The 11,808-nt window shown below is 37.2% G+C and overlaps 1 protein-coding gene across 1 annotated transcript; it reads right to left on the bottom strand.

Annotated features, from left to right (window-relative positions):
* Positions 1-1,257: 1,257 nt before the first annotated feature.
* LOC129009929 (C-type lectin domain family 1 member B-like) lies at positions 1,258-8,165 on the bottom strand. The gene is given in 5 exon segments (XM_054443518.1): positions 1,258-1,465; positions 3,799-3,826; positions 3,829-3,904; positions 5,503-5,657; positions 8,132-8,165. Coding segments are annotated over 5 exon segments (501 nt in total).
* Between the last annotated feature and the right edge of the window lie 3,643 nt (positions 8,166-11,808).

Raw genomic sequence — 11,808 nt, 5'->3', positions numbered from 1 at the left:
GAGCTTTACAATTACCTTATGAGCAAGGTCAAAATATTAAACCCATTTCATAGATGAGGAAATAGAGTTTTAAAGACACTAAATTACTTATCCAAAGCCATACAGAGAGTAAGTTCTGAAGTAGTGATATTTCTCTAACTGTATTAAAGACTACTTCTACAAGAATTGTCATGGTGCTTGTAAAAACCCACGTCTGTGTGTCCTCAGCCTTCCCACTGAGTAACATCAGCATTTGTGTTTGAACATCTCCATGTTTTAACCAACATCTCATTTGAGATGTCTGAGAATCATGTTTATAAACTGTATTCACTAGTTAAAGAAGGGAAGCTGTGGGAAAGAAATGCAGTTTTTGCCTATTATCCTGTGAAAGGGTGCCTTTCCATGTATTCTATAAATACTTGCTGAGTTATTCAGCAAGAAGCAAGCATAGAGCTATTAGGAAAAGACCTAAATATAGCATTTTAACTTGTCTTTCTGTGTAGTAGCCTCTGGGCCTTGTTGAGAGCATTTATTCATTTTAAAAACCCCATGAGCTTTCTTACAAACTTTCTTTCCCTTCTTTTGCACAAAAAATTACTGCTGTTGAGTCTAACCAGAAATGAACTTGGAATAGTAATTGTATTTGTGTAATGTCTCTCTGTTTCCTGTAAGCCAGGATCTGGGGTTGGTGCTGGCAATACAATAGTAAATGGAGAAGTCACAGTGCCTGTTTTTGTAAAGTTTCTGGTATAGTTAACACTACAAAGTTTTATTTTAAGTTGTAGAACTGTGAGGTATAAATGAAGGATGTATTATTCCTATTTCAAGTATGAGAAAATAGAAGTTAAAAAATCTATGTGACTTGTTCATGACTGTATTTTAAGTGACATTATCTAAATTATTCTACCGATTCCAAGTTTAGTATTCTTTTTGTTACGTCACGCTATCTTTCAAACTTAGATATTCTGCACACATTTTAAGCTTCGATATTTTGCCCAACTTAATTAAGCACTAATCTATATTGTCCTGATTTTAATTTTACATGTGTATATATGAAGATGCAGTAAATCATATTATATTCAGGTAATTAGAAATTAGACAAGAGAAAGAAAATTAAGGGAAAGTAGAATAATTGAGAAGCAAGTGATCAATTTACATGTTGGGTTCTGGATATTCAAAGAAGGGAGTAGGTAAGTGATTCTGGTAGTAAAGATAATACCAAAAATGACATCAAGGAGAAGAAAGGAAGAAATAACCAATTTATGGCTATTGATTTCTTCATTCAGAACTTTTATTGTGCAATAAAGCCCTTATCTGTGATATCCTGCCCCTTTCTTTGCATTGAGGTAGCTGGTCCACCTTGGCCATACCAGCCTTCCTCTCACACATTAAATAATGTTTGTTCTCACAGAAGGTAGGGTGCCTTTTCTGATTATGAAAATAGGCACAATTCATATTTCCTTTTCCATCTTCAGAAAGCTCAAACCTGTGAATGGGAAAGGTAGAATAAATTCCTTCAAAAACTAAGGGAAAAATCAACAATCAAACTCTGTTTATAGTATTTTGATGCACAAAATGGAGACTCTGGGGAAAACAGGAAAAAAAAAAGTTTCTCATTGTTGAGTAGCTCCCAACCTGCTTGGTAGTACAAGGTATGTATATCTGAAATGCTCAGTAGCAATTTCATGTAGCATAAGATTAAGGTGCAAGGGAACACTAGTACAATAGGAGCCCCAAAGAAGAGATTGAGATAGCTCTGAAATAATGGGAAAAGGCTTTATCTACAAAATCAGACTTTAGTTCGGTATTGATGGAAGGGCAGGATTTAGATGAACAGGACACGGAGCTGCAACGGATGGGACAGGAGACAGGAGATGGACAAGACAAGTAGCTGCAATGGATGGGAACAGGCTCATGGAAAAGTGAGTTGATTCAGTATTTTTGAACTGAGGATTTATGTTACAGGATAGATGATCTAAGACAGCATGCTGTATTGTAATGGCTGTTAACTTATCTTTGTTCTCTTCTAGACTGTTTATCATGAGAGGACAAGGAATATATATTTATTAGTTTATTTGGTATATATCTGCATAACTATGTGACAAAGTTGTTCTATGGGCTGAGGATAGACTGGTACAGAAAGGCAAGAAAGCCAAGGGCTTTCCTGTCAGGGAACTTCCATTTCAGTGGGGTGATGCCAGTAAGAAGCCCACAAATAGACAAGAAAATTTCCGACAGTGGTACAGTTACAAAGAAACAAAACAGTGGTAGACTGTGTGGATGTGGGCTGAAGGGAAGCTAATTTAGTTTGGGTAATTAGACTTAGCCTCATTGAAGAAGTGATGTTTAAATAGAGACTTGATTCACAAGAAGGAGACAGTCATGGAGTTGTGGAGGCAGAGCATTCTAGGAGAAGAAAATAGCAAATGCAAAAGCCTTGAGATAAACAAATGAGTTTGATTTGTTGGAAGAATAAAAAAACCCCACTAATTTGTCTGAAGTATTGTGAATGATGCAGCAGGTAATAGGAGATAAAGCCCATGGTCTGTGAAGAGTTGTAGCTGTAGCATCCTGAGATCCTACCTATAGTAAATACTTACTAAATATTTATTAAATAAGTTAATTAATAGTGTAAGTAATGATCAGATTGTACAAGATTTGGTTATCAGTTTAAATTTTAATTGGAGAGAGATTGCAGTTTTGATATATAGGATGGACAAAAGATGTTGAGACTGGACATTGAAAAACCATACAGGAAGTGACTGAAGTTCACAACCCGGTGCTAGCAGCCCGTTTGCCTGTATCATGTGTAGAAGGACAGAGCTTCATTAATGGACATTGGAATTATCTTGTGAATCACAATGTATCCAATTCTTGGAGACTTGGAAGATAGAAGAGTAGGCAAAATGCCACCGAAAAGTCAAAAGACTCTCAAGTTTACAACTTTCAACTGTAAAATAATAAGGACGAAATTTTGTTTTAAAAATATGTGGAGAAGGTCAGGTGCGGTGGCTTATGCCTGTAATCCCAGCACTTTGGGAGGCTGAGGCAGGCGGATCATGAGGTCAGGAGATGGAGACCATTCTGGCCAAGATGCTGAAACCCCGTCTCTACTAAAAATACAAAAATTAGCTGGGTGTGGTGGCACGTGCCTGTAATCCCAGCTGCTCAGGAGGCTGAGGCATGAGAATCACTTGAACCCAGGAGGTGGAGGTTGCAGTGAGCCAAGATTGCACCACACTCCAGCCTGGTGACAGAGCGAGACTCCGTCTCTCTCTTTCTCTCTCTCATTTTATATATATGTGTGTGTATATATATGTATATATGTGTGTACATATATGTATATATGTGTGTGTATATATGTATATATATGTGTGTTTATATGTATATATGTGTATATATATGTCTGTATATATGTGTATATATGTATATATATGTCTGTATATATGTGTATATATGTATATATATGTGTATATATATGGAGAGAATCAGAGCAATCTAAACACGCACACACGCACACACACACACTGTTCCATGGTAAAGATGAATGTAGAAATGAATGGGAATAATATCAGGTATAAAAATGGGTTGTGGCTTAGATAAAGAGGTTAAGAATGTGAGAGGCGAAAGTAGAATTGTCTTATGACCAGTGCTCTCTTGTTTGAAGTAGGGGGTAAGTGACTCAGCTGCTGCTTATATAACCCATAGTAGGTTATAGAGACACATTTCAACTATTAAGTGACTTGGACTGAGAGGAAAGGGGATCTCAAGAATAAGAGTTTCTAGTATTACTTTCTATTTTGAGTGTCAGGGACTTACATATTTTTTTAGAGAACTGAGCCATCTCCCACTTACAGACCTCATTAGAGTTCTGGTGGGATAATCCGACCCAATGAATTAAACCAGTCCTGGCTTTGATGTATTCCTATTGTAAACATAAATAAACACAATGGTCAGAATCCCTCCGCAGCTGTTGATGATGACATAAAGACAAAGCTTTATGGTAAGACCTTGGACAAAAAAAAAAGTTGGATTACCTGTCTATACTAATGTATTTCATTTGATATTGGAATCTGTGCCAATTTCACTTGTCTTAGAACTTAAAAAAGCTTGTAGGATGCAGGTAAAATGGTACACAAAATAGCTGATATTCTAATCTTCCCATGTGTTTATAACATAATTTATATCTTCAATCAATTGAGAATTATACTCTCAAATAGACTACCAAACATGATTCAAAGGAATAAATGTAAACGGAGAAAGAAAACACAAAGAAATACATTATTAGTGAGCTTTATATTCCTTAGATTTAAAACTCTACATGGTTTGGTTTTTATTGCTTAGCTTGCCTATAAAATCTTACCTACAGACGTATTAATTTGTTTTAGTTAGTTGAGTAAAGGAGTATATAATGTCTTTCTCAAAGGGATTTATTAATAACATACATCTACCTTTCCTGGTTTACTTTTCTCTAGTTAGCAATAATCACTACCTACTATACTGTATATTATGTAATTTGTTTTGTTTCTTGGCTGTTGCTTCAACTAAAATATATGCTCCTTGAGCTTAAGGATTATTGTTTCTGTTTTATTAACTGCATAGGTCCAAGTCCGGAATAGTTTCAGCACATATTTGTTGAATTAATGAAGGAATTGGTAAATCAATCAATATATGAGTAAGAAAATTAAATGGAAGACAAATGTTTATATACTCTCACACCTCCCAGAATAACAAGTGAGAATGCATTGTTGGCAAATAGGAAGTGACCTGAGGTTCTTGACAGATACGTAAGACTCAGAATGGCATTCCACAGGAGATATTGTGTGACAGTCACATTTGACTGCTTATTTCTAAAAGCTTAAGCCACTAGTAACCTTTCTCTGATTCCTAATCTTTTCTTTAGAATGTATCAACATTATATACTTCCCTACAGAACCTGACAGATAAATTCTACTTGGAATTCAACTATACCTTTCTATTTTCTCAAAAAAATTGCATGACTACTTTTAGTTATAAATCTTTAAACAGACACCAGCCTAGAGTAATACAAATTCAGGATATACATATATGTCTTCAATTAATCTTTTTGTAATAGAGTTGAGATTTTAGGAAATTCTCTTATTTTGCTGGAGTAGAAAGAAAAGCTAATTAATTTAACTGGATATCTTCTGTATGAGTCTGAGCCCACAAAAACAGTAAGTGGGCAGTGCAGCAAGTTAGAACAACACAGGACACAAATGATCAAGAACATCACTGGGCTGACTCTTCATGTGTGACCCACTATGCACCTGAGCTGTCAGGAAGGGACAAGTCAATTTGACTGATCAACTCTAGCAATGTTGTAGAATATTACAACTGGATTGAACATTTGGGTTCTGTAATTCTTACCAGGTTTCATAAGGTTCTTAGATTAGTACAAACTGAAAGATGTTAAGAAAAACGTAAAAAACAAAAAAGGTCAAATGTTACATTTGAGAGTTTTCTCCCTTGCCTCCAAAATATTTGACATAAGACTCTTCTTACCAGAATGTTCTGGTTGTCAATCTTCAGGAGAGTAGCATTCATGTCAGTGCAGTACTGCTCACTCTCTTTCCATGTCAAGTTGTGTTTGAACAACCCATAGCAGCTATCTCCATAATATCTCCAGTTTGCATCACAGGGGCTGCGTTTATGGTCGTCTGGAGAAAACAAGCACAGGAATGTTGTTGTTGTTTTTAAATTGGAATTACATTTTCCCTACATTCTATGTTTTCTGCAGATCTCAAGACTCCCTTCAGTTACCATCAGAGAAATGCTCCAGGGGTTGGAGAAATGAAGAGGTTAATAAAACAATACTTACTAAAAGTGCCCTTCTGTTTTTTTTTTTTGTTGTTGTTGTTTTTGACTGAGTCTCACTCTGTCGCTCTGGCTGGAGTGCAGTGGCACCATGTTGGCTCACTGCAACCTTCACCTCCCAGGTTTAAGTGAGTCTCCTGCCTCAGCCTCCCGAGTAGCTGGGATTACAGGCACCCACCACCACGCCTGGCTAATTTGTTTTGTATTTTTAGTAGAGACAGGGTTTCACCATGTTGTCTTGGCTGGTCTCGAACTCCTGACCTCAGAGGATCCTCTCGTCCTGGCCTCCAAAAATGCTGGGATTACAGGCATGAGCCACCACACCCAGCTGCCCTTTTGTTCTGATTGTTTTATTACGTATTGGCAGAAATGCTTTGCTAATTGTCGCAGAGTTCCTGAGAGATTTTCATTCTCAACTTGTAGGTAGTTTTGCTGCATGACAGCTAGATGTAAAAAATAAATAATAACATTTTGTAATCAGAATTAAAGAAATGATGCAAAGATTTTTTGTTGAATTTTCATTTCATTAAAATTGCCAATAGGCCGGGCGTGGTGGCTCACACCTGTAATCCCAGCACTTTGGGAGGCTGAGGTGGGCAGATCACAAGGTCAGGAGATTGAGACCATCCTGGCTAACACGGTGAAACCCTATCTCTACCAAAAAGACAAAAAATTAGCCGGGCGTGGTGGGGGACACCTGTAGTCTCAGCTACTCGGGAGGCTGAGGCAGGAGAATGGAGTGAACCCGGGAGGCGGAGCTTACAGTGAGCCAAGATAGTGCCACAGCACTCCAGCCTGGGTGACAGAGCGAGATTCCGTCTCAAAAAAAAAAAAAAAAAAAAAAAAAAAAAATTGCCAATATATGAAGAGTTTACCAGATACACGTGATTAAATGAGTGTTGAAAAGAGTGAAGGGGCTACAAAGAACAAATTAAAAAATACACAAAACTGACACCTGAGGGTTAATAAGTGAACTGTTTGAAGGACACAATCACAAATAAAGATCCCTAGATCAATAACATGCCCAAAGTGGTTGTTTTGACATTTTCTTGAATACAGGATTCTCAGCTGAGTTCAGAGAGGTGAAGGAACTCATTTTCTGTTCCTTATGTGACGCCAAACTATTCATTTATTTTAAAATGCATACTGATTTCTTGTTATGGCTAAAGTACTTGTGACAAGATTGGGCACGGTTACTCATGCCTATAATCCCAGAACTTTGAGAGGTGGAGGCTGGCACATCACTTGAGGCCAGGAGTTCGAGACCAGCCTGGCCAACATGGCGAAACTCTGTCTCTACTAAAAATACAAAATTTAGCCAGGCATGGTGGTGCACACCTGTAATGCCAGCTACTCAGGAAGCTAAGGCACGAGAATCTCTCAGACCTGGGAGGTAGAGGTTGCAGTGAGCCAAAATAGCACCTCTGCACTCCAGCCTGGGTGAAAGACCGGAACTTTGTTTCAAATAAATCAATAAATCAATAAAGTACTTGTGATAATTAGTTAAATAATGAAGAAATAAAAGATGATAAATGAAAGATTCTAAAATATCTTATGAAAAATCAACAAATACACAAACAAGCAACAGCTATGCAGACTACAATGTGCCATTGGAGGACTGTGAGATTTACTGGAGGAAAAAAGCACAATATTTTAGTAAACAAAGTGGGATGAAGGAAATTTTAGGTAGAGAGAATAGAATGAGAAAGATTTCAGACAGGGGAACATAGGATTTACATATGAAATTGAAAAACTCCACTTTGGCTGATTCTTAGGATATGCAAGATAGGAAGAGGGACAAAATAGTTTTTAAAAATAGTTTGGATCCACACTGAGGAGTCCTTAGAAGCCAGTAGTAAATTCTTAAAAATACTTTTAATTAATAAAAAACTTAGAAAGCTATTTTGATCACAAGGAAAAGGTCAGTGTTCTCCTTTATTGAGAATATCTTGGCAGCTATGTATAGGACAATTGGAGTAGTGACAAATAGACAAATAGTGACCATTGAGAAGCTTAGTGGGATATGCCATGACCCTTCGGTATTGCCTTCCTCCAATCAAATATTTGGCAGAGAGTCAACACTTAAACCAAATCCCCAGAGCCACCAGCCCGACAACCATCCCCACGCACAGGATCAGCAGAATCAAAGCCATCACACACCACCAGGAGGAGGAAGCAGGGCCAATTGTAGGCATATAATAAAGACATCAAGGAGCAGGCAGTATTGGTTAGCTATGAGGAAGTCTTACTCCTGCCCCTGCCCCTGCCTTCTCAGGGTCCTCCAAGTAATTGAAAGAGCTTTGCTGGCAGATCTCACCTGTGTTCTCTTGATGATCATCAACAATAGGCATGGCCCACCCCCATACCACACATCCATCCTCATCCCCAATGGACTTTACCTCTCTAAGCTAAAATATTACTCTCTGTTAAGGCCTGATGTGTTTGTCTTTTTTGTTTTGTTTTGTTTTATGCCCACCCATCCCATAACTACTTTAATAAACAGCAACTGGAGAATCACACACACATTTAACTTTATGAAATGAGCTTTTAAGTTATTTTAGCTTGCATTGAAAGTAGTTATAAGAACAGCCATACAAAGCTAGCTGATGGGTTTATTGTAGGAATATTGGGGAGGATGTTGTCTATTTTGCCATTAGAGTAGCTCTTATATAGCTTTATGGAAGTTTTTTTTGTTGTTAAACCCCCACGAGCGGTAAAGCTTCCCTTTTTTCCAATTAAGTAGTAGTCTTTTACTTTATAAATGATCTGATTTCTTTTTTTTCTCTAATTAGCAGAATGTTAGACTTCTCAATATAGTAACTATGTGGGTTGTAGTGGCAGATATTTTGTTTACTAACATGCCCTTTGGCATAGCTTGTACATTTTTTTTTTCTCTCTGCTATCTCCTTCACTCTGAATTCTTTGTCAATTCACTTAAAATGATCTTCCGTTCTAAAATTTCTTTCTCTACACTCTTCAAATTATTTTGAGAATGAGGTGAAGAATAAACAAATAAAAAAATAAGACAGTACCTGATTTTGGAAACAAAAACTTAGTATGATTCAAATATTTTTACCAAAAACCAATTCTTAATAATAAAAAAACTCACTTCCAAGAAATGCTGAATTATTTAAAAGTACTAAAAATTAAAAAAAAATTAAAATCCCAAATCCATTTTTGTCACTGAGTTTTTTATCTCAGTTAAAATATTCAGTAGTTCCCAGTAGTAAGCTGGGTAAATCCAGTCACTTACCATTCACCTACCACAGCTTCTGTTCTTCTAACTTCTGTTTTAGCCAAAAGGGACTCTTAATTCTTCCTTCACTAATTCTTAGGCTATGTGAACTTTCTTTTTTTAACATTTAGAACATCTTCCCCACTCTACTACACACCAGCCCACGTTCTTGTCCCTCTTCCTTGCTTCACTCTTTTCCATAACGCTGATCACTATCCAACACAGAGTTATATTTGATAATAAAATTTTTGTCCTTTAACCCCAGAAGAAAATGTCCCATGGCTCTAAAATAGTGACTGAAATGCAGTTAAAGCAGGTTCTTGAGTAACATCCTTTTGTCTAAGGTTGTTTTGTTATAACGATGTTGAGGAAAAAAATTGCTTCCCCGCTGGGCCACTGTGTGGAGTTTGCATGGTCTCCCCGTGTCTGAATGGGTTTTTCCTGGGTCCTCCAGTTTCCTCCCACGTCCCAAAATGTGAACGTTAGGTGAACTGGCGTGTCTACATGGTCCCAGTGTGAGTGAGTGCGGGTGTGTGTGAGTGTGCCCTGCGATGGGATGGTGGTCTCTTCAGTCAGTGGCCTCTTCATAGTCAGTGCCCTCCTTGGCCCTGAGCTTCCTGGATGATCTCTGGTCATCTGAGACACAGAGCTGAAATAAGTATGTGGGAAAATGAATGAATGAATAAATACAAATTATTGTAAAATAAGAATTTGTAAAATAGACAATAATTATACAAATGCAGGTAAATAAGCAATGCGGTTCGAAAGTGCTTAGTGAGCCCGCCCTATTCCTGATTGTGCATTGTTGAACTGCATGGTTTAGAAGGTGCTTCTGTCAATTTTTACTTTGCAAACATCTATTCCTTGATTTCACCTACTACTATGACCACCAACACCCACTGATTTACTAAAAATTGGATATATAATTATCTTGTTTTCATTCATCTTTTCTGAACGTACATATTATGTATAGTTCACATTTGTTTTAATGTTTACTCTTAGAAGTGTTTTGAGTGTTTATTTACAAGATAGGTGATGTTTTTGTGACCAGAAATATGCTGGTTGGTTTGGTTCTACCTTGTTTCTATGCAGCTTCCAAGAATCTATTGATGATGTTAAGTGAGGATTTCCTGTGTTACCCAATACATATTTGTTGAATGAATGAATGCATATATGTATGATGGGCATTATCATCCTGATTTTGATCATGGGAAGAGAAGTTTAAGAAATTTGGGGGACTTTTTAAATCATGGTATTTCTTGTAAAAAGTAGTACCTAGTAGCATCTACCCAGTTTGTAAATTCTTTCTACTACATTTTGATGTCTTTCATAGACTCTATTATCTATGTGTATAGCTGAAGAATGAGTAAAAGACACTAAGATAACAATGACAAGGAGTACATGCAGTAAGAATTGAAATTAGTGGAATGTATAACAACATTGTAGATAAGAGTGATTAATATACAGGGATGGCCTGTGGATGTGTAAAAGAGAAGGACAATAAGATGTTGACTACTGTGGGTGTTATGACTGCAGACAGAAAAAAAAGAAGTATTTTGCAATTGGTGATAGCTTTTCACAGACTTCTTACCACTTTTAAGCTAAAGTCTTAGGTGCTTCTATTAGTGATATTCGGTCCTCTCTCTCAGCCCTCTTCATTACAATAGTTGGTTCGCCTTTGACTTACCAGGCTTTCACACAAATACTAAATGCTATTTAATTTGTAAAGGGGTAAGATTTCCTGTCATAGAAAAGTATAGTTAATATTTTCTCCTTCATTTACAGAAAGCTTAAACATGTGGATTTCAAAGTGGAATGAGCTTTATTAAAAGTTAATATACCAAACAACTAATAACAATCAGACCAAAATTATGGCAGAACACTTGTGACAAACAGTAGTGAAAATGAAGGGAAAAATGTGTCAGACTGCAGTCCTATCACAAAGTTTATCAGGCATTTGCATACCAAACATGTAAGTAAAAAGTTAAATAGGAATGAATGATAATCAATTGGATTAATTAAGATTTGCATTGATATTTGAAGGAAAGGTAAATATTGCCTAAGAAGAAAAAGAAGAAGGCAATGTTTATCAGGCAGGGCAAACATCTTAATAAAATCTGCATGTTTGAATAAGTATACTTCTTGTAAAAAGCAGTACCAGGCACCGAGCATGGTGGCTAACTCCTGTAATCCCAATACTTTTGGAGGCTAAGGTGGGAGGATTGCTTGAGCCCAGGAGTTTGAGATCATCTTGTGAAACCCATGGTTTAAAAAATTAGCTGGGTGTGGTGGCGCATGCCTGTAGTTCCACTGCGTGGGAGGCTGAGGTGGGAGGATCACCTGAGCCCAAGAGGCAGAGGTTGCAATGAGCTGAGATTGTGGATCTTGCCACTGCAGTCCAGCCTGGGTGACAGAGCTAGACCCTGTCTCAAAAACAAAACAATAACAACAACAAAAATGTACTATCATCTAATCTACTCAATGTGATTATGGGAAATAGTGTGATTGAGGGAAAGTGAATTGATCAAGTATATTTGAATCGAGGATTCGTAGTATGTTAAGTATATTTGCCATTGCACTTTCCTTTAAAATTACTACAAAATTTCATGGCAAGGGCAATTAATTAATCATTTATTTGAAACTATGTGATACAGAAGTGGGGCAGGGAAGTGCTGGATAGAGAAAGGCGGATCCCTGGCGAGGGCTCCACCCCTGGGCCTTTGCCCACCAACCTAGATGAGGACAGGCACTCCTGCCTT

Source organism: Pongo pygmaeus, chromosome 10 (genome assembly GCF_028885625.2).
Source record: "Pongo pygmaeus isolate AG05252 chromosome 10, NHGRI_mPonPyg2-v2.0_pri, whole genome shotgun sequence".
Taxonomy (NCBI): Eukaryota; Metazoa; Chordata; class Mammalia; order Primates; family Hominidae; genus Pongo; species Pongo pygmaeus.
Note: the sequence above shows the minus strand (reverse complement) of the source record. Positions and strands in the feature narration are given on the sequence as shown.